Source organism: Empidonax traillii, unplaced genomic scaffold (assembly GCF_003031625.1).
Source record: "Empidonax traillii isolate 1590-97213 ecotype Southwest subspecies unplaced genomic scaffold, ASM303162v1 scaffold239:size738852, whole genome shotgun sequence".
NCBI lineage: Eukaryota > Metazoa > Chordata > Aves > Passeriformes > Tyrannidae > Empidonax > Empidonax traillii.
In genome coordinates this window covers 673,863-700,324 of record NW_020955432.1, presented here as the reverse complement: position 1 = coordinate 700,324, position 26,462 = coordinate 673,863, and the positions used below count along the sequence as shown (strand labels likewise).

The 26,462-nt window shown below is 48.4% G+C and overlaps 1 protein-coding gene across 2 annotated transcripts; it reads left to right on the top strand.

Moving 5' to 3' along the window:
- The first annotated feature begins 1,392 nt into the window (after positions 1-1,392).
- On the top strand, positions 1,393-25,339 carry SAMHD1 (SAM and HD domain containing deoxynucleoside triphosphate triphosphohydrolase 1). Of its 2 annotated transcripts, XM_027888472.1 has the most exons (16): positions 1,393-1,603; positions 1,673-1,739; positions 7,618-7,690; positions 8,929-9,089; positions 10,448-10,563; positions 11,814-11,884; positions 12,804-12,959; positions 15,147-15,247; positions 15,349-15,457; positions 15,981-16,072; positions 17,529-17,644; positions 20,108-20,247; positions 21,088-21,177; positions 22,360-22,464; positions 22,813-22,950; positions 24,082-25,339. In XM_027888472.1, exons 1-16 carry the CDS (start codon positions 1,393-1,395, stop codon positions 24,202-24,204), a joined length of 1,869 nt encoding a protein of 622 aa, XP_027744273.1. In that variant the 3' UTR covers positions 24,205-25,339. The 2 variants fall into 2 exon arrangements, with proteins under 2 accessions (XP_027744273.1, XP_027744274.1); XM_027888473.1 differs by lacking the exons at positions 1,393-1,603; positions 1,673-1,739 and adding an exon at positions 2,606-2,642.
- Positions 25,340-26,462: the final 1,123 nt, after the last annotated feature.

The window sequence follows — 26,462 nt, the reverse complement described above, 5'->3', positions numbered from 1 at the left end:
TTTCTCACCCCTCTATGCTCCACTGATTATCTAAATCAAGAGTATCCCCCTTACAGGGGGTTGGCTCAGTTCATGATGCCTTGTCCCTGCTGTCTCTCCCTCCTCATGCTCTGCCCCTGCCCCAGCATAGGATCCCCCATGGCTGAAGTTCCTGCTGGGAGCCTGCGCCTGTGTGGGCTCTCCAGGGGCTGCAGCTTCCTCAGGGCATTCCACTGGTTCTGGCATGGGGTCCTCCGTGGGCTGCACCGTGGGCTGCAAGTGGATCTCTGCTCTGACACCCAGAGCACCTCCTCCCCCTCCTTCTTCCCTTGGTGCCTGCAGGCCTGTTGCTCTCGCATCTTCTCTCTCCTCCCTCCCAGCTGCATCTGTGCCACAGTGGGTCCATCTTGGAGCCATCTGGAGCTGGTCCTGCCCAACACGGGAGAAGCTTCTGCGCCACCAGTGCCCCCTCACTCCCCAAGCCTGGCCACGTTAACCCAACATGTGTGTGCATCCTGCCGAGAGAAAACACGTACCCTTCGCCCTGGGAGCTCCTGCAGCATTGCAGTGAGCTCAGCACTGGGCATCACAGCACTGCTGAGGCACAGAGGGGGCTGAGAGGTGTCCTTTGGGTCCCTGGGATGTCCTGTGGGTGCTGGTGATGGCAGTGGAGCAGCAGGGTGTCCCCAGGGAGCACAGCCTCGGTCCCTGGGGTCGCTGGGAGCAGCGAGCAGGCGAGCGGGCTCTGCCAAAGCTGTGCTGGTGCAGTGTCCTGTCCATCGGGGCAGCTGTGCGTGTGGCGGGCACGGCTCTGAGAAGGTTGCCAGGGTGGGTCGAGGGGATTTTGCCAGCCCTGTTCTGTGGGGTCTGTGCTGGGGAGCCAAAGTCTCAGGGCCCCTGTGGGGCCTTTGTGGCACTCGGGCCTTGGGCAGCAGAGCTGTGTTCAAGGGTGTCGGGGATGCTACTTGTGAACAGGATGGGTGAAAACCAGCCCCGTGTGTGCCTGCAATGGCCGTGCTGTCCATCCCTGCGCCTGCGAGCAGCTGGGGGGCAGCTGTTCCCACCACCGCTGATGTCTCGGGAACGAGCTCCTGAGTAAGCGGGGGTTTGGGTGCCCTGGGCAGCAGCGCTGGGCGCTGTGTGGTGTTCGTGACGGGGTTGGGCCCGGGAGCTGCCGCCCTGCAGGCCGAGCCTGAGCCTGAGCCTCAGCCTCCCCCTCAGCCTCAGCCTCCGCCTCAGCCTCCGCCTCAGCCTCCCCCTCAGCCTCTGCCTCAGCCTCCGCCTCAGCCTCCCCCTCAACCTCAGCCTCAGCCTCCCCCTCAGCCTCCGCCTCAGCCTCAGCCGGGCAGGCCGGGGGCGCTGAGGGGGCCGTGCGCGCCGCTGACGTCACGGCGCACGCGGTGGCGGCGCGCGATGGGGAGCCCGGCGGGCGCTCCCGCCAAGCGCGCGCGGAGCGAGGGGACCCCCGGCCCCGACCCCCGGGACCCCCGGGACACCGACCGCGGGGACACTGACCCCCGGGTCACCGACCGGGGGGACCCCCGTCTCTGGGACACCGAGCGGCTCTGCCAGCACCTCTCCCGCTGCGGCGTGGGCAACCCCAGCCTGCTGCGCCGCTTCCGAGGTACGGCCCGCCGGGGCAGGGGCCGGGCGGGGGCCGGGCCGGGGCGCTGACCCTTCTCTTGCCCTGCAGAGAGCGGAGTCACCGGGAGGATGCTGCTGGAGCTGCCGGCCTGCGCCCCCGAGGTCACCCGCGTCTGGTGAGAGCCGCCCGCGCGGGGTGGGGCGGTGGCACAGCCCGCGGCGAGGCCCTGCCGGGCCCGGGAGCCGCTGAGCGCGGGCCCTGCCCGAGGGGAGCGGCTGCGGCACAAACAGTGGCCGGCTGGGCCCGGGCCGCCCTCAGCCGGCTGTGCGGGCGGGGGCGGTTGGGGTTGGGGTTGGGGTTGGGGGTTAGGATTGGGGTTGGGGGTTGGGGTTAGGGTTGGGGTTAGGGTTAGTGGGGGCAGGGTGGTCAGCGGGGCTGATCCCAGACCCTCCGGAGCAGTTCCTGTTTCCTGCTGATCCCAGAATAGTCCCGGCCACGGCGGAGACTCTCACTGCCCAGTAAGCGTGGGAAAACTAAAGCCCTGATCTATTAAAAAAGCTTTAATAAAAATCCCCCCGCTAGCACAGTGACCTTTTGAGTGTTGCTGGGACCACCGATGTGAACTCCAGGGGTGTTGAGGAGAACTTTCTTCTCAGCCTGAAGTTGCTGCTGCTCCGAGCCCAGAAGGACAGCAGCAGCAATGTTTTCCAGAGCAGGAGTGTTTACCAGCAGTGTTTGCCGCTTAGGGGAGGCCGGATGTCACCCGTCTCCCTGGGACAAAAGCCGGCATTGACAGGTCGACCTTGCTGCAGGTGCTGGCACTTTGCCCTCTGTTGTGCCTCTGCAAAAGAGGTTTTGGTGTGTGTCCTGGCAGAACAGGGGCCTGCGTGCCGGTGGCTGAGGCCATGGGCACCGTGAGCCACCACAGCCCTGGGCTGTGCAGAGCAGGAGCCTGGCACAGTCTCACTGCCAGTTCGGGAGCCGTCACCTGCTGTGGGCACAGGGGCACTGGGTGCTGTCCTGTGGTGTGGAAAACATTGTTCGCAGCAGTGAGGGAGTGACTAGTCTCAAAACTTTGGTAATCTGTCTGGTGGTGAACATGCTTTCTTGCTCTTCTGGAACAGGAGAGGATATGGATGTGTCGGAAGGGCCCCTCTGCCCCTTCTCTGCCTCACTAGGGTCCTCTTGCTCCCGTCTCCAGGGATGTGAGTTTGTTTGCTCACCACGTGCTTCCTGGTGCTTTTTAATCTTGAATGTCTTTTCTTTACTGCTTTGCTAACCTTGTTTACGCTGTTTCCTCCAAATTTGTCTCAAGACCCACCAAAGAGCTCAGGCTCTTTGCTGATGTTGTGGTCGGTGGCCCTGAGGCAGATTGGGGTGTGTTATCTGGCTGGTGCACACAAGTGCAGAGCTGTGCTTTCTGCTGGGGGCTTGAAGACTTTGGTGTGCAGGTTGGCTCCTTGGCTGAAAACTCATCATTACTCACGCTGTGCTGGAGATGAGGGGCCCCGTCTCTGTTCTCTTGAGACATCTCCTGGTGTGGGAAGGGAAGGGCGGGGTGTCTGGGCGTGGATATCTATAGGGAAGGAAAAGCTGGTGTGATTCAAGGGGACAAGGCAGAAGGGCTGTGCTTTGGAGGAGGTAAGATGTGTAGGAGTCGTTAGGGTATTTCTAGTTTCTCTTTTTTTCGACGAAGGGTTCTAACTGCAACTGTTTGAAGTGTGCAGATAGGCATGGTGTGGTGTTGTGGAAAGCAGATGAAGGCTTTTATTTCTGAAGTAGCGGGTAATTGTCTGAATTGACAAGCACGTGTCTAATTTCTGTTTGGGACTTACCAGGAGGCTGGTTGCTTCCAGCACCTCCCTGGCTGGCTGAGCATCAGGTGCCCGTGCGGACACACCGGCCATGGGCAGTTCTGGGGGAGTCAGACCTGTGGGTCGCTCTGTTGGTGCTGAGTGTGGGCAGCAGGAGGGGGTAGCCAGGAGTCCCTCAGCGTGGGACACTGGCAGTGGGGGCACAGGGTGTGAAGAGCTCTCGGTGTAGAGAGTGGATGGTGCTGGGGTTATGGAATGATGTGCTTGTGGGTTTTCTTCTGTGAGATCTGACATCTTAGTTCTCTTATGCTGAAATTTTTGAGAAGTGGATGAGAAATTGCTCAAGCCGACTGATTTTCATAAACATATCAACTTGGCACTAAAGAATTATCCCTTTTGCTCTCCACTGCACACTGTGTCCTGCAGGAGCTTTGGTAATTTCTCTGTGACAGGCCAGCAATGAATGCATGTCTTTAGTTCCCTGTGTTCTTGGATGTTCCGTGGGAAGAGCTCAGGCCTGGAGGCAGCACCTTGGGTGCTCTCGAGTTCCTGGCAGTGGATGTTTGTGTGGCGTGCAGCGTGCTGAGTGTGGATGATGGATGGGGCTCTCAGGCTGACCTCTCTGGAAAAGTGAGATTCCTAGTGGGTGCAGGAGAGGGATTTTCTCGTCCTTGTCAGCCATGGCATGAGGAAGGAGGAAGGGTTTGGGCAAAGCAGGGAGGGGAGTGGATGAGGAAATGTGAGTTTTCACTATTTCTAGGCAGCCAGCAGTAGTGCTGCTTTGGCTGTTGGAAGAACTCTGCCTGCAGAGCCCTGGAACATCACAGTACTCACACAGGATCTGTGTGTCGGGGCCTGACTAGGCTGCAGGTGATATCCTTGCTGTTGTTTTCCATCTGAAGGAAGATGGGGAAGTCTCTGTGGTGCAACATCCAGGTGATTGTTCACACCAGGACCACACTGACAGTGAGCTTTGTCATTGTGAGGCTGAACCGAAACCGAGTTCATGTTCCTGGAGGCAGGGCAGGACAGTAAGACATGCACTGATGTGGGACATCAGGTGGGGACTTCCCAGCCTCCCTCATCAGGCCTTTTCCTTCTGCTGGTCTCTCAGCCCTTGCAGCTCTGACCCAAACTCTTTGTGGACAGTGTCTGTGGGGGTGGTTTTATATCAGCTGCAATGTCAGTAGTACAGAGTGTCTGTTCTCTCTTGTTCCTGGACTTGCAGTCAGTGGTAGGTTCTCAAGATGGTAGCTGCCCACGCACCTCTCTTATGTTCCTGGCTATTTTTCAGTTTTCTCCTTGCTCCTGAATTTTTGTGGCATGTGAAAGGTGACCAGGTGCTCCAAACCAAGAGGCTGTGCCCTGAGTGCAGCAGTGCAGTGCCTCACTTTGTGCCAGGTGCTGCTTTGCACTGCCTCACTGTCTCAAAACTGTCAGCAAGTCCTGCCTGTGTACTTTGTGTGGCTCAGAGTATCTTTTTGGGCCATTGTTACCTGTTTGGGCATTGTTACCACCATGTTTGCTGCTACTGCTGTACTTCTTGCAGCATTACAGCTCATTCAAAACCACTCTTGTGATGTTTGCTTTCCTGTCCTGAATTTGGGTGGGGTAGAGTTAGTTTTCTTCTCAGATCTGGTCCAGTGCTGTGTTTGGGATTTAGTGTGATAATCAGGTTGGTAACGCTCTGATGTTTGAGGTGGTGCTCAGTCAGTTGGTGCTTACTGCAAGTCAGGGACTTTTCAGTGTCCTGTGCTCTGCCACTGAAGGGGGAGCATGGCCAGGAGAGCCAACCCAAACTGGCCAGCGGGATGTTCTGTACCACAAAACCTCCTGCCCAGTGTAGAAACAGGGTGGTAATGGTGGGGTGTCCGAGAGCTGCTGGTCACTGCTGGGGTGTGGGCTGGGCATGGATCAGAGGGGTGGTGAGTGACTGATGGGCATCACTGGCAGCACTTCTCTTGGGTTTTGTTTCTCTCTCTCCCCTTCTCATTAATGTTAGTAGTAGCAGTAATATCAATGTATTTAGTTTATTTCAATTATTAAGCTGTTCTTTATGTCAACCCACGAGTTTTAGCTTTTCCTGATTCTCCTCCCCATCCCTCTGGGAGCAGCGAGCGGCTGCTTGGGACTGAGTTCCCGGCTGGGATTAAACCATGACAGTCTTCTTAGTGCCCAGCCTGGAGCACAGAGGGTTGAGATAACCGATCTGACCAGAGCATGTTAAAACAAAGTTGTTACAAGCATTCAGTATATTAGTTTAGTGAGTGCCCCTGGTGGTGCAGTGGCTAAACTGCAGTGCTGTCAACGCTCAGATCCGGGTTCAGTTCCCGGTTAGGACACTCCCCGGGCAGATGGAGCTCATTAGCCCTGTAAGGCAATCCGTCTATGTCCTGAGGACCTCGCTGCCACCGTCCAAGCTCACTTGGCCCCGGCAGATGAACCTCAGGATTAAAGGGTGGGCTCAGTTCCGCGCACACTGTGTCTCACCTAAAAAATCCAATGCGCAGGCTGGAAGGTGTAAAAACCTTCCCCGGTTCTTCGTTCGCGAAGAGACTGGCCATTATATTAGTTTAGTAGTTGCTGGTCACAGTGTTGATTTATTTGCTCTCAGAGTTGTGCTTGTTCTCTGACTCGTATCATGGAACACAGACTGGTGTGAGCACCACCAGTGGTTCTTTTCGTCTTGGAATCATAGAATTGTATGAGTTGGAAGGGACCTTAAAGATCATCTTGTTCCAACTTTCTGCCATGGGCAGGGACACCTTCCTCTAGCCCAGGTTGCTCCAGCCCCATCCAACCTGGCCTTGGACACTTCCAGGGATGGGGCAGCCACAGCTGCTCTGGGCAACCTGTGCCAGGGCCTGCCCACCCTCACAGGGGACAATTCCTTCCCAATATCCCATCTAACCCTGCCCTCTGACAGTTTAAAACCATTGCCCCCTGTCCTGGAACTATCTGCCCATATAGAAAGTCCCTTTCCCTCCTTTTTATAAGTCCCCTTAAGGTACTGGAAGGCCATAATGAGGTCTCCCTGTAGCCTTCCCTTCTCCAGGCTGAACAGCCCCAGCTCTCTCAGCCTGTGTCCATAGGAGAGGTGCTCCAGCTAAAGGCTTGTGACAGTCTGAGCAGCAGCTGCTGCCTGAGAGCTCCCTGTAGGGAAAGGGACACAAGTAGTTAAGACAAACAGTGCTCACCAACAAACATCATATGCCTTTAATATTTTATGGGTTGTGAATTATTAAATCATTTGGGTGAGAATATGTAGTGCATCAAGCAGTGTTTTTTGCTAATAGTTGACATTTTATAGTCTTGCTTTCTGTGAAAGCACTGAAAGACTGATGTCAAACCCATCTCAGGATGGTTAACCGCTGGAAAGAATGGACGAATTGTATTTCCTCATGATGGTGTTTGCTGTCATACTGAGTGAAACCATGTAGCTCAAGGGCCAGGCTTGCAGAAGAGTTACTAAAAGTAGGTGTGATAGCATATTAACTCTCCCTCCAAACTCATCCTGCCTGGGCTCTTAGACTGCTGTGGCTCCAGCAGAGTACCTGTGTGTTGTGAAGGAGACCTTTAGTAATTTATTAAAAATGACAGCAAAATGTCTTTGCAAAGTACAAGAATGAGTTCTCAACAAAATTAGAGGATGTTTTAAACTGCAGTGGTTTTGGTGTTGGAGTTGAAATTAATTTGTGTAAAATTCAAATTAGTTTGGCAGAATTAAACTTTTCATACAGAGCTGAAACTAACTGAAAGAAATTTTTATACAAATTGTTTACTGGGACTTTGAGTTTTAGTTTTTACTTCCTTACTTTTAGTTTAAGGAAGTTTTCAACCTTAAAAAATATCAGTTATTCAGGCACTACATGTTTTCATTTCCATAAATTTAAAGGACTTATCTTCAGATGTGACTTACACAATTTTTTTATCAGTTTTTTTAGGGAATTTCATAGTGGTTTTATTTCTCAGTTCTGTATAAGTGGGAGGAGCACTTACACGGCTTTACACACTTACACAGCAACGACTTCTGTAGCTATTTGTTCTCTTCCTTCCATACTTGACTTTAGAAGGATAAATGCTTTCAGTACTTTTCTGGAAAAGTTAGTCTTGAGCCCGTGGAAGAGTCAATGAATATCAGAGTAATATGAGCTTGCACAGGTAATTCCATATGTACTGCAAACTGTAAAGGGAAATGTGTTGCAAACTTTGTTCTCAGTGTCCTTTTTTCCCTTCTAGCTGCCCAGCTGAGCACCTGGAAGTGCTGGCCTGCCTGAAGCAGCTGCCTCAGCAGCACATGGACGTGATGAAGGTACCGTGCTGGGAGGACACCACGTCAGGTCCTACCTTCCCTCCCCTTGGCCAGGGGCTGCCAAGCTAGTGCCTTTACACAGCAGCAGACTCCAAGCCCTTGGTCGTGGTGGTCTGTGAAAAACCACATTAACCAGCAGAATTGTTAAGTCATCAGCTGGGAGCTTTATGTGGGCACCTGGAGGTTGTGAGGGATTGAGTGAGCAGAAGAGCTGTTTGACGTGTTGAGAAGCTCCGCTTTCACAGCCCTCTGTGTGGAGCCTCCCCTTGGTTTCTTTTATTAGTTTTGCCCCAGGCCTGGGTTGACAGACTCTTCCAGTGTTTGCCGTGTCCAGCTGTTTCTCCCAGTGGTGTGTGTTGGTTTAACTGGGGCCAGGGCTGCGCATTCCGTAGTAATCTGCACGTCTGCCAGAGCCCTCCCAGCTCAGTGACCAAGGGTAGGGAGCATAGGAAAACCTTATTTGCTGCAGTATTTTACCCAGATAGGTGTGTGATGGAATGGTTTTACCTGCTGGTTGAAGACAAGGATTAAATGTGTTTACCTTCTCTACTGAGTTACTGCAGTTACTGAGATGTCTCTTAAAATGTGTGCTTATGAGTACTTATTTCATATTTCAGTTATCTTGCATTTTGTTTTATGAGAAAGGTAACATCATCCTTTCCACTCAGCAAAATTTCATTTGATCTTAAAACTCATGAACAATGTCAAAGCCAAACACTTTTTGCTGGATATCTCGGTCATGCATTGCTTTGGGTGGAATAGCAGATAATAAAGACAGCAGTTTTCACAAGTGTTAAGGTTTGGCATTGCATAGGTGCAGATAACAGTTTTAGAGATTTTGACTTTAATTCCCTTGCTATGTGAAATAGGCAGCTTTATCTTTTTTAATGTCAAGCTTGAGTAGTTCTCTGAAATAAATATGTTGTGCAGAGGATGCCCTGTGCCTTGAAAAGGCCAGGTTGGATGGGGCTTGGAGCAACCTGGTCTAGTGGAAAGTGTCCCTGCCCACAGCAGGGAGTTGGAACAAGATAATCTTTAAGATCCCTTTCAACCCCAGCCATTCTATGATTCTGTGATAGATCTCGGTGTAGGGTTGGCAGTACATGGCAGTTCTACAGAAGATGAACAACCTCTCCCACCAAATAACCTGACCATTCTGGATATCCTTTACCTTGCTGCCTGTTTCTTTTCAAGGTGAAATGTTACATGTTAATTACACTATTTTTTGGCTTTTGTAGGTTTTTAACGATCCTATTCATGGGCACATTGAAATACATCCCCTGCTTGTCCGTATCATCGACACTCCTCAGTTCCAGCGCCTCCGGTACATCAAGCAGCTGGGTGGCACTTACTTTGTGTTTCCAGGAGCCTCTCACAACCGCTTTGAACACTCCATTGGGTAAGGATGTGGTTCTGGCACGTGCCTCTCTTGCATTTGGATTGCCCTGAGTTTGGCTCCCCTGCTGTGGAGAGCCAGCCAAGGGGCACTGGTGAAAACTGCTGTGGTGGCAGTTTTGGTCTCACGAATGTCTCTGGCTATCCCATGTGATTATGGGCTGTTCCCTGGAACTTCCTTTAATAAAGACAGATAAAGAAACCTACGAGATGGATCAGTGTTAGGTTTATCCCTATCCTTTTTTATCCTAAGAATAATGTTAATTTATGACTGTGAGTGCTTTATGTTACCCCAGTCAAAATTTTAAGTTTTAAAGCTTAAACTAGTAAGGGTCCTGGGGCTGCTCTCGCTTTATCATGCCCACCCAGACACATTTTCTCGAGGTTTAAATACATTGTAACATCTGAGGCTCCCACCCAAAGTCCTGCCCAACTCAGGACAAATTTTCCTCCTCCTCTTCCTCCATCCCGCTGTCTTTCCATGGAGCAAGGCTGCCATCTGGTGTCCTTAGTCCGGCAGGAGTTTAAGGAGTGGGCTGTGCCTTCCTCCCTGGGGGTCGTCACCGAGGTCTTCCTCGTGTCCTGTGGGCGACCCAGTCCACGTTGACAAATTCCCGACCACGTGTGATTAATTTCTGCTGACCTCTGGTCTTCTGTCTGGTTGGTTGAAGTCCTTACTAAGGCATTTCATTTATCATCGGTTAAAGATAATCTGAGACTCCTCTTTACTTAAACAATTCCTTATTGATTTTGCTTCTCTAGAAAAACAATTTCTTATTGAGTTTTCTGAAGTGTGGGGGCCTCCTAAACTATTTCCTCCAGGTGCAGATTCAGCTGTTTTCTAATTTTCTTGGGTTTTCATCTTCATTTCTCTGACACTAAACTAAACATAGATTAAAGCAAAACCAACTTAAAATTACAAAGTCCAAGGGAATACAAATTCCTTAGTTATTTAGCTCTTTACAAGGGCCAGGAGACCAAATGCTTTGGTGATTCTTGTGGACCTTTGCAATTGCCCTGACTGGAATTCAAGGATTCCTGTAAGTTGAGATCCACGCTGTCAGTGATGCACTGCTGTTCCCTTGCACAGCTGCTCCGGGGTTGTGTGTTATGAAATACTGTAGGATGCTGTTGTCTCTTGGGCCTGGTGTCCCATGCTTTTTTGCTTTCAGATGTGTTACTGATGCTTAAAACTCTACTACAGGGAATAATTTGTTTCTGTGATTCAGATCAGGGTTTGGATATTTGCTGTATGGTTCCTCTCATACAAGAGCTTAATTGAGCAAAATAGAATAGGGGAACCGCTCTTTTTCTGTTCAGCCTAAACCGCTGCTATATTCCCTTTTCTTTCTCCTGCATCAGGGTTGGTTACCTAGCAGGATGTCTGGTTCGTACGCTAAAGGACAGACAACCAGAACTGGATATAACCCAGCGAGACATCCTCTGTGTGGAAATTGCTGGGCTTTGCCACGATTTGGGTAAGGAACACCTGACACGGCTTGTTGCTCTTTGAAAGCTGACCAGGATGAAAAGCTGGCTGTGAGATCAGAACTGTGAGCTGTTTTGGGCTGTTCAGTGCATGGCCATATTCCAAGACAGGTTTTATCTGTTCTGTTTGGTCTGGAGTACTTCTGTGGAGACAATTCCACTAGCTAGTGTTTGTCTTGCTTCCAAATGGTGTTAGAGTTCTGCCCTCAGTGGCTGAAGTGTTCACTTCCTTCTGTGATTTACTCAGGTCTCTTAAAACCTCTCAGAATAAAAATTAGTGGCCTTTTCAAAAATCATTACAGTTATTTTTTAACTACCTGTTTTCTTCAGAGCTGACACACAGTTCTCAGTGTTGTGGGTGCAGTCACAGGCTGGAGGGAAGGGACCTGGACAGGCCAACAGGTTCAACAAGGCCAAGGGCAAGCTCCTGCTCCTGGACTGGGGCAATCCTAAGCACAAATACAGGATGGAGGAGAGTGGATTGAGAGCAGCCCTGAGGCGATGGACCTGGGGGGGTTGATGAATGAGAGGCTGGGCAGGACCACTGACACAGGCACTCAGAAACCCCCCTGTGTCCTGGGCTCATCCCACAGCGTGGGCAGCAGGACAAGGAAGAGGATTCTGCCCCTCTGCTCTGCTCAGGTGAGACCCCACCTACAGAGCTGCCTCCAGCTCTGGGTCCCCCAGCGTCACCAGGATGGGGAACTGCTGGAGTGAGTCCAGAGGAGGCCGTGGAGATGCTCCAAGGGCTGGAGCCCCTCTGCTCTGGAGACAGGCTGGGAATGCTGAGCCTGTTCACCTGGAGAAGAGAAGGCTCTGGAGAGGCCTTGGAGCACCTAAAAGGATGTCCAAGGGAGTTGGACAGGGACTTTGGACAAGGGTCTGGAGTGATAGGACAAGAGGAAAAGGCTTCACACTTCTGGAGGGCAGGGTTAGGTGTGATATTGGGAAGAAATTGTTCCCTGTGAGGGTGGTGAGGCCCTGGCACAGGTGAAGCTGTGACTGCACCCCCATCCCTGGAAGTGTTTGAGGCCAGGTTGGATGGGGGTTGGAGCAACAGGTCGAGTGGCAGTTATTCCTGCCCATGACAGGGGGTGAAACTAGATGATTTTTAAGGTCCCTTCAGTCTAGGTTTCTAGATCAAGTCAAATACAAGAGAATTCAGATCCTTCACTTGCTCAAAAAACTTTTTGTTCACAGCCATGTCTCAGAATAAACCTGTGTAATATATATTTTTAAGGTCATGGGCCATTTTCACACATGTTTGATGGAAGATTTATTCCAATGGCTCGTCCAGATTTGAAGTGGAAGGTAGGCTTTTCGCTTTTAAAGTAAAAATACAAACCTCAGAGTTTTGGAGGCAAAATAATTAATCTTTAAAGAGTGCCATGGCTTGTGAGACTGTGGTGATCACTTGGCTTTACTTTATTGCATCATTTTGTTGGCTTGATTGAAAACCAGTGTTGTCTCCCAATCTTGGGATGACTTCCTTGTTGTCTTCAGCTGTATGTCTGGGGAACATCAGCTCCCTCAGCACAGCCAGGTGGAACCTTACTGGCAATGCAGAAAAAGTGAGGACAGATATATCTGTCCATCTCTGCCCTAGAAGTGCTTTTGGACTGCTGTGTGCTTCTGTGAGATCCATGTGTGGATGCCTGCATTTCTCTCCTGCAGGTGTCACCTGGCTGACACAGAAATAAGTTGTCTCACTCTTGTCAGTGCTCACAGTGTGACTCTGAAGAGGCAGAATTTGTTAGGACTGCAGTGATCATTTCTAGCCAGCATTATGCCTTAAAATGCATATTGAGAGCTTTCTGTAGAATATATTTTACAGATGCAAAAGACCAACTGGCAGCCTCCTTTCTGGTTTAATATTTTAGCTCAAGACTATTCAACACAGTGCTTAGAATTCAAACTTCCAGAAATTTTGAGCAGAGTTCAAAACAGCAGAATTATTTTGTGTTTTATCATTTTAACTGCCTTACTGCTGTTTGTGAAAATCCAAAATTAACAGCTCTCTGTTGAGGAGTGTGTTTCTGGACTCTGTAGGCTGGGTGATTTCCTGTTTTGTTTAATGCAGGATAAGTAGAAAATCACCCAGGTGCTGCACTTTCACACCAGCCTGCCCATGTGCCCTGCCAGGCGGTGATGCTGCTTGGGACAAAGCTGTGACACTGCAGGAAAGATTCTTAAACCATGTAATACAACATTTGGATGGTTTTTTTCACAGCATGAAACTGCTTCTGTTAAAATGTTTGAGCACCTTATAGCTTCCAATAAACTAGAAGAAGTCATGAAGTCATATGGTCTTGTCCTGGAAGAAGATATGCTCTTTATCAAGGAACAAATAGGAGGACCTATAGATGAAACTGCTTGTGACAAATCGGTGAGTCAGTGTACTACTCCTGTGGATATCCCAATAAATGTCTTAATTTTGCTGAAAGTAGATAATTTTGGCTTCTGCTATGTGTTGTTTTTATCCCCATGAAATTCTGAGAATCCTGTCACAGCTGGTGCTAGAGGAGTGTGGTGTTTATTTCTTACAGTGCTGGCAGGAGGTAATGGCTTCACTGTATTGTGTCCTTACATCTCTTTGAGAATTCTTAACCAAAAGTCTTCAGATTAGAGGAGAGCTCTGGAAGGTTATTTGTATTTGGTGAACCTAACTGATGATTGGGATCCACTCAAGGGTATGGAAAGAGCTGGCAGAAGTGCTCACCGAGGCACTCTCCAACATTTGCCAGTAGTCCCAGGTAGTCCCAGTTGACTGGAAGCTGGCAAATGTGACCTCATCTACAAGAAGAAGGGTCAGAAGGATGATCCAGGGAGCTACAGGCCTGTCAGCCTGACCTTGGTGCTGGGGAAGGTCGTGGAGCAGACCATGTTGAGTGCCATCATGCAGCACATACAGGACAACAGGGACTCAGGCTTAGCCAGCCTGGGTTTAGGAGAGGCAGGTCCTGCTCTACTGAAGGGTAGGAAGGCTCTGCAGAGGGATCTGGACATGGTGAATTGATGAACCTCATACAATTGGCCTTGGCTCAACAAGCCAAGTGTTGGGTCCTGCACTTGGGTCACAGCAATCCCATGGAATGCTCCAGCCTTGGGGAAGTGGCTGGGCAGAAAATGACCTGAGGGTGCTGGTCCACGTGAGCCGTCAGTGTGCCCAGGTGGCCATGAAGTCCAGTGACAGCCTGGCTTGTATCAGCCACAGTGTGGCCAGCAGGACCAGGGGCAGTGACCATCCTCCTGTGCTGGGCACTGCTGAAGCCACAACTCAAATTCTGTGTTCAGTTCTGGGCCCTTCACTTCAAGAAAGGCATTGAGGGGCTGGAGTGTGTCCAGAGAAGGGCAGTGGAGCTGAGGAAGGATCTGAAGCACGAGTCTGATGAGGAGCCAGCTGAGGGAGCTGGGGGGGCTCAGCCTGGAGAAAAGGAGGCCCTCAAGCTCCCTCAGTCTGCATTACAAAAGTGAGCACTGGCAGAGACAAGGCAGTGAGCAATCAGAAGCATGGCCCGAGTGCCAGAGCCACATCACTTTGGTGACAGCAGCAAAATGCTTGGATTAATTGCAGTACATAGAGGCAGGGATAAGACTTGAAGAAATGAGTTGCCTGAAGAGACAAGGAAGAAAGAGATGGTGATTGTTAATCATTGCAACTCCATGAAAGACTTAAGTCCTCTCTCCTTGCTTTATACTTTACAGCTGTTGTCACCCCTTCAAGGACACTCATTCAGTTGCCACCAGAATTAAGAGCTGGTGGCAGCCGAAGTCAGTGGGAGATCTGTCAGGACAATCTGGTACTAATCAGAAATTGTATGTTGTCCCAAACAAGTAGCCCGCAAATGTTCACACTTGCCTGTTATTTTCTGCTGCAGGAGTGGGTAGTTCTGCCGTGTGTACTCCAGCAATCCAAAGGCAAACACAGAGAACTCGGCAGAATGAAATTCAGTCTGAGATCTTACAGGACGAGGATCAAAATCTGCAGCTTGATTTTTACCCCCTTGGGCTCATTTGCACACAAATCTTGCGGTCTCCCACAACCGCTGACCTCGTACCAGGTTCTTACCCCACGCCTGGTTTTCCTTGTTTGGATTCCACACCTGTTTTCCAGCAGGATACCAGGAAAAATGCATCTAAATAAGTGTTTTAAAACTCTGTTCTGTCAAGTTGCATAGTTGATTGCAGAAGACTGCAAGACAGTGACATGTTTGCAGGTCTAATTCCCTGAGGATTAAATGATTCCGGCCTTTTCCCCTCTTTGTTGCTATGTTGTGGTTTTTTTTTGACTTTTCAAAGCTGCAGACTTTGTTTTAATAGAATGGGCTATGAAATAATTGCATTCAAGAGTTTAATTCTTCCTCAGATCCTAAGACAGCTCCTAGTTCTGGATTTCTAATGCCTGACAGCTTCTGGGAGCTCTTTTCTTGTCTTTGTGTACTTTGCTACCCCAGTGTTGAGTGTTTATCTCAGGCAAAGCCAAACTGTATTCCCACTGTCTTACAAAAACTGTTTTGACGTTGTTTGCACACTTTAATTTCTTATTGTTTTTCTTCCTGGTTCCCCCTGTTAGTGGCCCTACCGTGGTCGAACAAAGGAGAAAAGTTTCCTCTATGAGATAGTAGCTAACAAAAAGAACGGCATTGACGTTGACAAGTGGGATTATTTTGCAAGGTAGGAATTTTACAGTTTTTATTATGAATTTCTGCTGTAAAAATGCTACACTGTGTACAAAGACGATCGTGTAGTTAAAGCTCTCTGTGGAATATTTTTAGGGATTGCCATCACCTGGGGATCCCGAATAATTTTGATTATAAGCGACTTCTTCTCTTAACTCGGGTCTGTGAAGTGAAAAACCAGAAGCACATCTGTACCAGGGACAAGGTAAGGGGGTGTGGGAGCCGAGGGATGCTGGGAAGCACTGAGGGGATGGGGGGGAGCTGCACCCAGGGGCTGAGGGGTCTGGGGGCTGCCCAGAGCTGCTGCAGCCCAAGAGAGGAAGAAGTTGCTGCTCTGAAAGCTTTTCCCAAAGTGGTGGTTGGAGGGAGGGAGGGACAGGGAAGCCACCTGTTCGTGGCAGGTCCTTTCAGGGGAGACTCTACAGACCTGTCAGCTCTGCATGATCATGCTCCAGGTCTCCTGAGCAAGAGGTGAGCGTGGCTTTGGTGAGGGGCTGCTGAAGGAGCAGCAGGTCCTGTTCTCTGCCTGGGCTCCCTGGGGTCGCTGCCAGCGCTCTGCTCTCCCCTGGGGGCCGGAGGTCTCCTTCAAAATCTGTAAATTGGGAATAAAAATCATCCTGCTCTATGCTGCAAATGGAAGGAGACAACTCACTTGATTGATTGATTGTTTCAGTTTTCCAAGTAAGACAGTGTCAAAAGTAAAAGCGGATTGGGTTTTTTTGATTCAGGAAGTTGGAAATTTGTATGAAATGTTCCACACCCGGAATTCCCTGCACCGGAGGGCATACCAGCACAAGACTGGCAACATCATTGAACTAATGCAAGTATATTTTCCTTTCTTTGCATTCCATTTAATTTTAAATTCTTGAAACAATCCACATCCATTTGGAATATTAAGATAATCAATAAGGTGTGACATAGAATAGAAGCAAATTCTTGTGGAAAGACTTAATGCTTAGGGTATCATAGGGTCTGTGATTAACAAAGCAAACAAAAACAAAGAGAGGAGGACAAAAACATTCTTCCACAGGAAATTAAATCAGAGGAAAATTACTAAAGCCCTGAAGAAGCACCAGACCAGGGTGTGATTAAGCCATTTTAACTGCTGACAGCTGAGGTCAAATCTTTATCTGCAAGTTAGAGACCAGTTAGCTTAAATTGGAGCAAGGTTACTAACAGAGTAAGGTAATAAGCAGGCTTATTATGTAGTTCAGCTGAGGCCTGACTTTGTGTTTATGTAATGCATGAATTGTTTGGGACCAACTCAGCTGGCTACCTGCTGTTGTACCTATCTTGTTGATGTCTATAGAATTTTCCCTGTAACATTATTTTTTTTACTTTTCTTGAAAATCGGATATTTTCATTAGGATCTTGTCTGCCAGCTTTAGAAGAAAGGAACATTAAAAGGTGAAAAACCATCCCTGGAGGTTTTTAAAAAGAGATTGGATGTGGCCCTTAGTGCCATGATATAGTAATTGGAGTTGGATCAGGGTTTGGACTTGATGATCTTGGAGGTCTTTTCCAACCCAATCTATTCTATGATTCTATGATTCTATGATTAAGAATTACACAGTACAGGAGTGACTGGGACTGTTTTCATTTTGTAGACTTCAGCTCCTGGTTTAAGGATCCTCTAAAACTCAGACAAAAAATGCTCAAGTTTGACAGTAACTAAATATGACAAGTAAAACATATTTTTTAGTTTAGAAATTTAGTCCTTGGCTTCCCATAATTATAACAGCCTTTCCAAAAGAATGTCCAAGCTGGAAATGACAGTGAAGCACAGGGAACTCTGGAAGAACTCGATCTTTAGAACACAATTTTTTCCCACCTGAAAACAGCCTGTTTGTGATGCTTTCCCTTTACAGTGCTTTGTATCCTCTCAGCTGGCTGGTGGAGCGAGGTGTCTGTACAGGGATGTGCCTGTGTGTGAGGCAGCCTCGCTGCAGCTGAGTGGCCATGTCGCTGTCCCGCAGGGTTCTGCAATCGGCTCAGCAGTGTTAAACTCAGTCTGAAGCAGAACAGAGTGAACTTGCTCATTCTTCTAAAGGTTATGGTCTGATCTGAACCTGTTCTCAGTAAATCTCTGTTGAAATGTGCGATGACAGCATGGAAACAGGAGATGTTGCAGTGTGAGCAGCATCTGCTGGGTGCTGGGGATGCGGTATTGTCTGGTTTTTGTTTATAACATACTAATTTGTTTCTCTTTTGACTCTTGAGCAATAAGGTGTTCCAGAACAGTGTTATCCTGAAGTCTTAATTTTGTCTCAAACTAGGATTACAGAAGCCTTTCAAAAAGCAGACAAATATTTTGAAATAAGAGGCTCTGGAGGAAAAGTGTATCGGATTTCTACAGCAATGGAGGACATGGAAGCCTACACTAAGCTAACTGGTATGAGATCTCAACATTCTTTTTTGTAAAGTAAAAGAACCTGAGAACCTGTTAAAATGCTGGTTTATAGCTTTTTTGCACAGAAGGTGGGGCAGGCATGGGCCATTCTCTGCCTGGGCTCTCAGATCTTGCTGGGAGAGCAAGACCTTCTGGTTTAAATTACTTCCATGTCGAGGGAGAAGCAGCAACTTCACATTCTGCATATGTTCAAACTCAGCAGTGTTGTCAGAAGGTCCTGCCTGGGCCCTGAGTGTGTTGCACTTGTCACAGGTGGGATATAAGTCAGGTCTGATACAACATCCAGGTCTGTCAGGCAGAGTAGTACTGGATGTGTGTTGTGGTGTGAAGCTGTTCCCAAGGGCTCCCCTGGGGTCTGATTTGATTTGCTTGAGACATTGCTGCCCTACCTGCCCCTCCTGGCCTGTGCTGTGAGGCCACCAGTGCTCCTCTGGTTGGTGTTGAGAGGTGTGGGGGAGGAGGCCAGTGTGGGCAGGCTGATCCTGCGGCCCCAGGGTGTGAGGATGGCTCAGGGCAGAGGATGCTGCAGGCCCTGCTCAGGAGTGCTCTGAGTGCTCCTGAGTAGTGGCAGCTCTTGTAGCACCTGTCAACTACAGCTCATGAGGACTCCCAAGGCAGCTTCCCAGAGGTTCCATCACCAAGCCTTGGCTGGCCAACAGAGAGACTCACAGCCTTCCATCTTGGGTCCGTGGACAAAGTGACAGAGCCTGAAGGCACTGTTGTGAAGGATCCTGTGTGTCTTAGCCTTTGTCATGCTAAAGGCCTTCTGCTGGCAGTTCTCCATCTGCCACAGCATCTGCAGCCTGACCGCAGCCCTGCTGCGTTTTACTGAGGTGAGGAGCTGCATGTCCCCTCTGTCACTGCACACCTCTGCTCAGGGCAGCAGAAGTGGCTGGCTTTAAGGGGCAGTAGCTGTTGGAGAGCGTGAATTGTAGTGCTGGGCTGGGGAAGGCTGGGCAGAAAGGAAGGAACTGAAATGAAGTTCTTCATGGGCTAGGATCTGTTCCTGTGGGCTGGCTGGTCTGTAAGATCAGCTGTGCTGGCAGGTCAGCACCAGGGTCCTACTGTAACTGCCTGCTTACCTGCAGTACCTGGTGAGGAGCACAGTTCAGGGCAAGGAGACCAGGACTATGCTCTGTCTGCCACAACAAGCAGCTGCTTGCAGGACTGTCCTGTTCAACCAGGAGGGTTGAACAGCAAGGAGAGTAATGTGAGGAATGTGCCAACACCAGATGTAACCGTGGATCATGGAGGACGAGTATGTTCTCCTCCTCTTAAACCAAGGCACTTCCTTTCCTGCTTTTAGTGGTTGCACCCTGGGGGCTCCTGAGAGGCTTGTTTCAGCAGTCCATGGTGAGTGATGCTCCTGTGAAACTGTCCACTTACCTTGTGGACCTTTGCAAATGATGAACCTGTATGAGGTTCTGCAGCAAAAAGCTCCTTAGCTTTCATCCAAGATGGGTGAAGAACCACTGTTGGTTTTGAATGCGTTGGCTCCTGATTTGGCAGTAGATCATAGCTGTAGTAAAGGCTGAGACAGCAAATTGTTCCTTGTCACTACTGCTTTTGCACAGCAGAGATGTTCATGGACCTCTTACTTCTCCTGCATTATCTGTGCTCTCTCTGAAGAGACCTTGTCTGTGGTTCCTCGTGGAGAAGTTCCTGACTTTGGTTGACCTGGCCCAGGAAAACAATCCTCACTTGAAGGTGTTTTGGTCCATGGCTCACAGGGTGCTTCTGCTGGGAGCTCTCTCGGCCGGCGTCAGCTCCAGGCGGGCGTTGCTGGGCTGTGCTTGCAGTGTGTGTCGAGGCCTGCCCTGGTGTTCCTGGCCAGGGAATGTGAACAGCCACGGAGAAGTGTGGTGGTTGTGACAAGCCAGCAGCATCCTGGCAGCAGCAGTCTCTGGGACAGCCAGAAATAACCTTCCTGCTGAGAAGCCACATCAAAAGAAACCTCTGTCTCAGTGCTAAGATTGATGACGGGAAACTCACTGTGCATGTCACTGTCATGTGGAGACATGAGGGGGGACTTTGATGCTGGCATCCAAAGTCTGAGAAACTCTGAAACTTTACTGGCAGGTCTTTATTTTTTTACAAGACAGAGTATCCGAGTCCTGACCCACTCAGTGCTCGGGTTTAGGATATTCTGCTGAACAAGACTGGCTCAATAGGAAGAGAAAGTAACTTCCAGTGAAATAACAAAATATATTGCAAGGATGAGAACTGAGCTAGTTTTTCCTCCAACAACCATTGAGAATCTGATGATAATTAAGATGATATTGTGACTTTTCATTGTCAGACTTAGTTCAGTCATTCCCTGAAAATACCTTTCCTGAACCAGCAGGAGCAGTTTTTCTTGTTGCCTTAACCTTTGTCCCTGCATGTGCATTTTGCTGTGACGCTGGATTGTAAAATACTTAACAAAAATCAATGCAACTTTGGCAGACAGTATCTACCTGGAAATTCTGCACTCGAGTCATCCCGAACTGGAGGAGGCACGAGAAATTTTGCGTAAAATAGAACGACGCGAGTTATACAAGTTTTTAGGAGAGACTCGACCTGAAACAAAGAAGGAAATTGTAAAGGTAATGTCCTTCAGTGGAAGGTTCTGAATTCTGTCCCTGTAAAAATTGCTGACCATCCATTTTTCTCTATCTCCATCACACTCTGCTCCTCTGCTTGGCCCAGGTGTCAGCAGGGAATATTCCTTTGTGTCAGAAACCAAACAAACCCCCCTTTGTGGGTTTCAGCTTTCGAGTAGATCACCATCCCCTCCAAAGTTTGCATAGGAACTCCCTGCTTCTGGTCTTTTTGTGGGTTTTTTTGTGTTGGGTTTTTGGGTTTTTTATAGTGATCAGTGACCTTACTGACCTTGTCTGTCTCTTGGGGGTTTTTTTGTATATTTCACTGTATAGATATAAAAGCTTTATTAGAGGGTGAGATCCTGCCACCCTTCTTAAAAAGAAAAAAAAAGTTCAGTAAAAACATTTAGTATTTAGTATTCAACTTTGGAGAACTTAGTTGCAAAAATTTTGTCTCGGTAAAACAGTTGGTTGAGGGCACTTATTTTCTGCCTTCACACTTCAGCATCCTGGACGTCTCACTCTTGCTCTCCCCCTGCCCCATCGTCAGGTGTTAAACTCTTCCTCCACAGGCTGGCAGAATTTGTGTCTTCTCAATTATATAAGCTTGGTTAGTTTCTAAAAACTGTTACAGAACTTGTGGCTAAGGCAAGTAGTTTGGAGGCAAGTTCTAAGGCAAGTTCCAGTGATTGGAACAACCAGAAAGCTGCAAGAACAATCTGTCAAGCTGTGAGGAATTAAAAGCTTTAGTTTAGTGACATCCTGTGTCGTGTGTTTTATTGCCTTCATCTAGACCTGAGAGTGCATAAACGTAATCTTCTGTTCATCTTTTGTTTCTTGCAGAGTAATGGCCTGGCAGAAGGTATTGCTAATTCTAAGCCAGAGAAGGATCCTCCAGACGTGGAGCTAAAGGCTGAGAACTTCATAGTTGATGTAAATACCTCTCAGAACGGGTTCAAGTCAAAACTTCTCAGTCACAGAGGGCCTTGTGTACCTTAGTGAAGACTGGAGACACATTGCAGGGCCTTTGTAGTGAAAGAACAACCCTCCAGGGTGCCTCGGAACTGCTGTCCTGGTGCAGCTTAAGGGTCTGAGTGCAACGAGCTTCCCTTGGGGAGGTTTGCTGTGGTGGGAAGGCCTGAGGCACAGGCAGTGGGCAGCCTCACCTCACTGGGCTGTCGTCTGGGGACTGCTCCCGGTGCCAAATTTGTTCTCCTGTGGCTGTCCTTGCTCTGAAAAGGAGCAGTGAGGAATCCTGAGGGGTTTGGTACGTGGGTGTCGATGGCAGCAGCCTGGGGACCACAGCTGTTGGCTACCAAGGCAGGTCACCTGGTGGCCCCAGTGGGAGGGAAACAGGCACAGTGGCTCAGGGCTTCTGGTGTTGCACCTGCAGGGCAGGCAGTCCTGGGGTTTGCTGCAGGAAGCACCTCGTGCCACAGCTCAGTCTGCAGTCAGCACTGGTGGGGAGGAGAGAGCCTGAGACACAGGAGAGCTGTGTAGTGAGCTGCAAGGATCACTAGCTTAATCCCTGTGCTTGGTTAATTCCGGGCAGGGCTGGCCGGTGTCTGTCCATGGAGTGCAGCACGAGTCACTTCTAAAGCTCCCTTGCATGGAAGGTTCACTTCCCTGGATATGGACCTTTAAAGTGTTTACCTGGGCTTTCCTTGTCCCACAGACTGAAGTTGTGAAGAAGTGGGCACCTCCCTGCTGACCACTGAACTATTGGTATACCAGGCAATGTAGATAATAATGTGTAAACCTCGTGTTTATAGCTGTAAGCTCTGCTGCTGCCTCTGGAGGTTGTGTGTTTTGGGGAGGCCCAGGCTGGCAAGGGACCAGTCCTGGTCCAGTGTTGGGAACTGGAGTGTTTCAGAGCGCAGCTGGGAGCTCTAAATGGGAATATTCACCTGGCAGCTTCAGAGCAAAGAGGTGGTGGAAGTAAAGCTACAAAATACAAATAAATATGAGATTGTTTTATTAAGTAATAATTTGTTAATTACTGTTCTATTTGATTGCTGTCATTTTCAGGAGTATATAGTGCAGCCTTTTGTATTTATTGCGAGAAAACTAAAGACAAACATTAACAAATGCTGTTTTCTTTGTTTTACACGCAAGGTTATCAACATGGATTATGGAATGAAAGAACAGAATCCCATTGATAACGTTCACTTCTATTGCAAGGCTGATCCTTCCAAGGCAGTCAACATCAGTAAAGAACAGGTAGTCTCTTATTTTCCTCAGCTGGTTCCTGAAAAGCATCGTCACGGATAGTGAGGGAAGTGATTTACAGTCCTGCGTGGTTGTTCTTGCATAGGTTGTGAAGAGGTGGTGGAATCCATGACCTTGCAGGTCTTCAGTGCGTGTTGTAGGATGACAGCCTTTGCACATGGACAGTATTTAACTGGAATAGACTGGGAGTTAGAAAAACACAATTGTTTTGGATGGAGCTCATGGACTATGGAGGGATGTTTCTTACTGCTTTCCTTTTGTATGCAGATAAAAAATTTGAAATTTTTTGGACTCTCGATTCCAAAAAATACTAAAGCTTATTTCTGTTTTATTCCAAAGGTTTCAAAGTTTTTACCCATAACATTTACGGAGCAGGTTATCCGGGTTTATTACAAAAGTCAGGATCCACATACTATTTCAGCTGCAAAACAGTACTTTATTCAGTGGTGTATGCAGAATGATTTCACCAAACCACAGGTAACAAATTCACTTGTTATTTTACTTGCTCTTCATCTTTGTCCATAAGCTTGCTTTTTCATTAATAGCTTTGACATTCAGGTCTTGCCTTTGTGGCACCGACCTAACTCCTGGTTTTATCAGGGCTCCCACCTGGAGGTTCTTTGGTTTCACTGAAGCAGTGCTAGAGACACCTACAAGTGTCATAGAATCTTGGAAGGGTTTGGGTTGGAGGGAGACCTTGAAGATCATCTGGTTCCAACCCCCGTACTGTGGGCAGGGACACCTTCAACTAGACCAGGTTGCTCAGAGCTCCTTCCAACCTGGCCTTGGCTGTGGAGTGTCCTCTGGGGAAAGAGCTGCATCCTCTGACGTGAGACCCCCCCAGAGGATGAGTGTCCTTACGTGCTGGAGCCCCAGCTCCAGGCATCAGTAGCTCTGTTTAAGGCTCATTCTTGTCATTCTTCTGGCGTCTGTCTTTTCAGAGCAGCTAATTTCAGGAGGGCTTTTTACAAATGAATCAAGCAACAAACCTTTTGTCCTTGTAGAGTGTGGTTGTGTCCTGTAAGCAAATTCTTCAGTTCATCCATCCTGTAGGCCCTGGCGTGTTGCAGAGCACAGCAAAGGGCTTCTCACCAGCTTATTTCCGAGTTTGGAGAGCTGGTAGTTTGTGTTGGCAGTGCCTGAGCACAGATTAACATCTGTATCTGAGCAGGATGAGCCCTCCTGCCTCAGACCTGCTGTACCAGCCTTGCCTGCTTTAGCCAGTGCAGGGCAGATCCCAGCACCCAGGGCAGGCCGATGGCAGCACCCTAAATGAGGTGCTGTGGTGAAGTCAGAGGAGACACTTCAGTGATTCTGTTTGCTCAGGATACAGCCTGTTGGTCTGCCAGGTTTGCTGCTAATAATTTAGGAAGAGCTGGACTGCCAATGGTGATGGCTTCTGAGACAGGCACCAGAGGCCACCACTGACTACACCATTTTCTGTCTCTGGGATGCACAGCCAGCAGCATTTGTTGATTTACTGCTTATTTACCAATCTGCTGCTTCTGAGACCTTGTATTGATTTTTTTCTATTAGGCCTGAGCTGCTTTTTCTCTGCTTTAGAATGGAAAGCAAATATCATTAATGTTCCCTGACTTTTATTACTAGGATGGTGATGTTGTTGCCCCTCATCTGACTCCAATGAAGAGAACCTGGAATAATGTGAGAGAGGATGAAGACAGGAGAGCCTCAGAACCCAGCTGCAAACAAAGGCTTCCTTTTCATGAGTAACATGTTTCTTTTTGGCATTCTTCAGTCTGCTTCCTCAGAAGATGAGCAAACCTGAGCAGCAACTCTTCTAAAAGCCATTTGGATGGACTGGGAGGATTCATGGAACAATGCAGAAATGCATTTACAATACAGTGTGTTTTAATGTACATACTTAAACAAAGTGCATATTTTAAATAGACTTTTAAAAACCAACTTATTACAACAGAGTATACTCAGTTCTCATTTATTTTAGAATGTATTGGCACTGTGTAGCAAGAGTAACTTTAAAGATTGCAATTCATTGTTACCACAAGTTTTTACTGTTCCATCTAGTCCTGATCCCTTCTTTAGCTGACTGTGCTGTTGCACGAGCTAGCAGAAAAAATCCCAGCTCAGAGTTGATGTTTTTTTTTCAGGATTGGGGTTTTTCTGGAATCTGGGGAAGAGAGGGATAAGTAAGCATCTGAAAACATAGTGAGGTAAAGAAGAAATAACTGAGGATGGCATATTCAAGAATAGCAAAACAAATTTCCTTTTAAAAAAAAAATACGGGAGAGGAAATGTTTTTTGATAATCAGATATTATTTTTCTGGTGTTCAAAAAGCTGGTGGAGATGCAGGACTTTTGCTATAAGAATGACCACAGTTTTTACTGAAGTAACAATGCATTGCAGTGCCATGCAGCCTTTTACTATTTTATTGTGTATTTTTGATATACTGAATGTTATATTTTTACTGTCAGAACTGCAAAACCTGCTCAAAACCGTCCCCAGTGTGAGTGGTTGCAGGAGGGCTGAGCCGTCCAGCTGGGCATGAGTGGGCAGTGCCAGCCAGAGGCTCTGCCCGTCCTGCACCAAGGGACCTTCTTTGTGGATTACACTGTACTAGGCAGACAGGCCCTTCGGGAATCCCTCCATTCTTGGATCCCTGCCTTGTCCTCCTGATGGCTGTCCCTGTGTCATTTTTCTCTCCCTCACAGACCTGTGAGGGTTCTGACAGTTTTCCTGCACTGGCATCACTGGTGTGAATGTTGCTGAATGTCTATCCCGTTGAACAAGTGACCGAGGAAGACCTTTTTCCTCTCATCTTTTACTCAGGTCTAAAGGAAGGCTGCTTTCATTAAATGAAACCTAAAAGCTCGAAAATGTCTGCCCTCAGAACTAAGAACAGGAGGAAAGGTTCAGTAATGCTCAGAAATGAGAGAAAGCTGTGCAGTTGTTATCTGGAATGGGGAGAGAAATGTTGAGTGTTCAGTTTGGGCAGTCAGGGGTGGGTGGCCAGGGTAGGTTCTGAAAACTAACCCAGTGGGAAGGTGCTATGCCCTTTTAATTTGGGGAGCTGATGCTGTTAGGCAGAGGGAAGTAGAATCAGCATCCATGTGCTTACTCAGATTTTGCTTGTTGAAATAACCAGACGTTGTTGCATACTCTGCTGCTTTCTTATGTGCCTGTGCTCGTGTGTATGAAGGTGTAACCCCTGTTCCGTTCTCTAGCAGTATTTCAGATCTGCAGGTGAACCAGGTAACTGTTAGAAGGGCTTGTGGCCTCTTTAAAAGCTTTTGAAGAACTTTTCAGTCTTCAAGAAACAATATCGTAGAGTGAAGGCTTTTATGTCCCATGTCTGCATAAAATCGAATATTGTTCAGAATAATATAATTTTGTTATTGTTGCTTGGGTTTGTTTTGAATCTGTTTCAAAAGGTGCACTTTATACTCGGGGAAAGATCTTTTGTTTATGTTAAACCGAAAATTTATACTTAATGTCAAGTTCTGAGAGCTTTTCTTTTCCCATCATGTTCATCTGAGCCTCTCTGAAGAATACATTTATAAACGATGGTTTTACTATTCTTTTAAAGAGTTGCAGTGTGTGAACTTCATTAAAAATGGTCTTACTGTGCTGTTACAAAGAGGTGTTCCTGTGGAAGACCCTCCCTCTTGCAGAGGTGTGTTCTTGTTCCTGTGTCCTCGCAGGGCTGGAGGGGCTGTGCCAAGAGGAGGATCCTGTCCTGGTGCAGCCACGTGGCCATGCCCACAGCTGGGAGAGCAGGCCAGTCTGTGGCTCAGCATCCTTCCAGGGGCCAGGGAAGCTTTTCAGATGCTGCTGCAGCTGTTGTGTGGGAGAAGGTGAAGTCGTGCTTGAGCAGCCTGGTCACCTGTGCTGAAATGGCTGGGCTGGAGGCTGAGGGAGGGCAGTGGGTGCTGTCAGCCTCAGCAGGCTGCTGAAGGGGGATTTGGGTGAGGGAGGCGAACTCAAACCTGGCTGAAGGGCTGGGCTCAGTGGC

What these genes read in the sequence shown, in the direction of transcription:
- SAMHD1 (XM_027888472.1), top strand. Translation starts at nt 1,393, where the DNA reads ATGGGGAGCCCGGCGGGCGCTCCCGCCAAGCGCGCGCGGAGCGAGGGG. An exon ending in TGGGCTTTGCCACGATTTGG is followed by an intron (nt 10,564 to 11,813) that starts GTAAGGAACACC and finishes TATATTTTTAAG; the next exon opens with GTCATGGGCCATTTTCACAC. An exon ending in ATGATTTCACCAAACCACAG is followed by an intron (nt 22,951 to 24,081) that starts GTAACAAATTCA and finishes TTTTATTACTAG; the next exon opens with GATGGTGATGTTGTTGCCCC.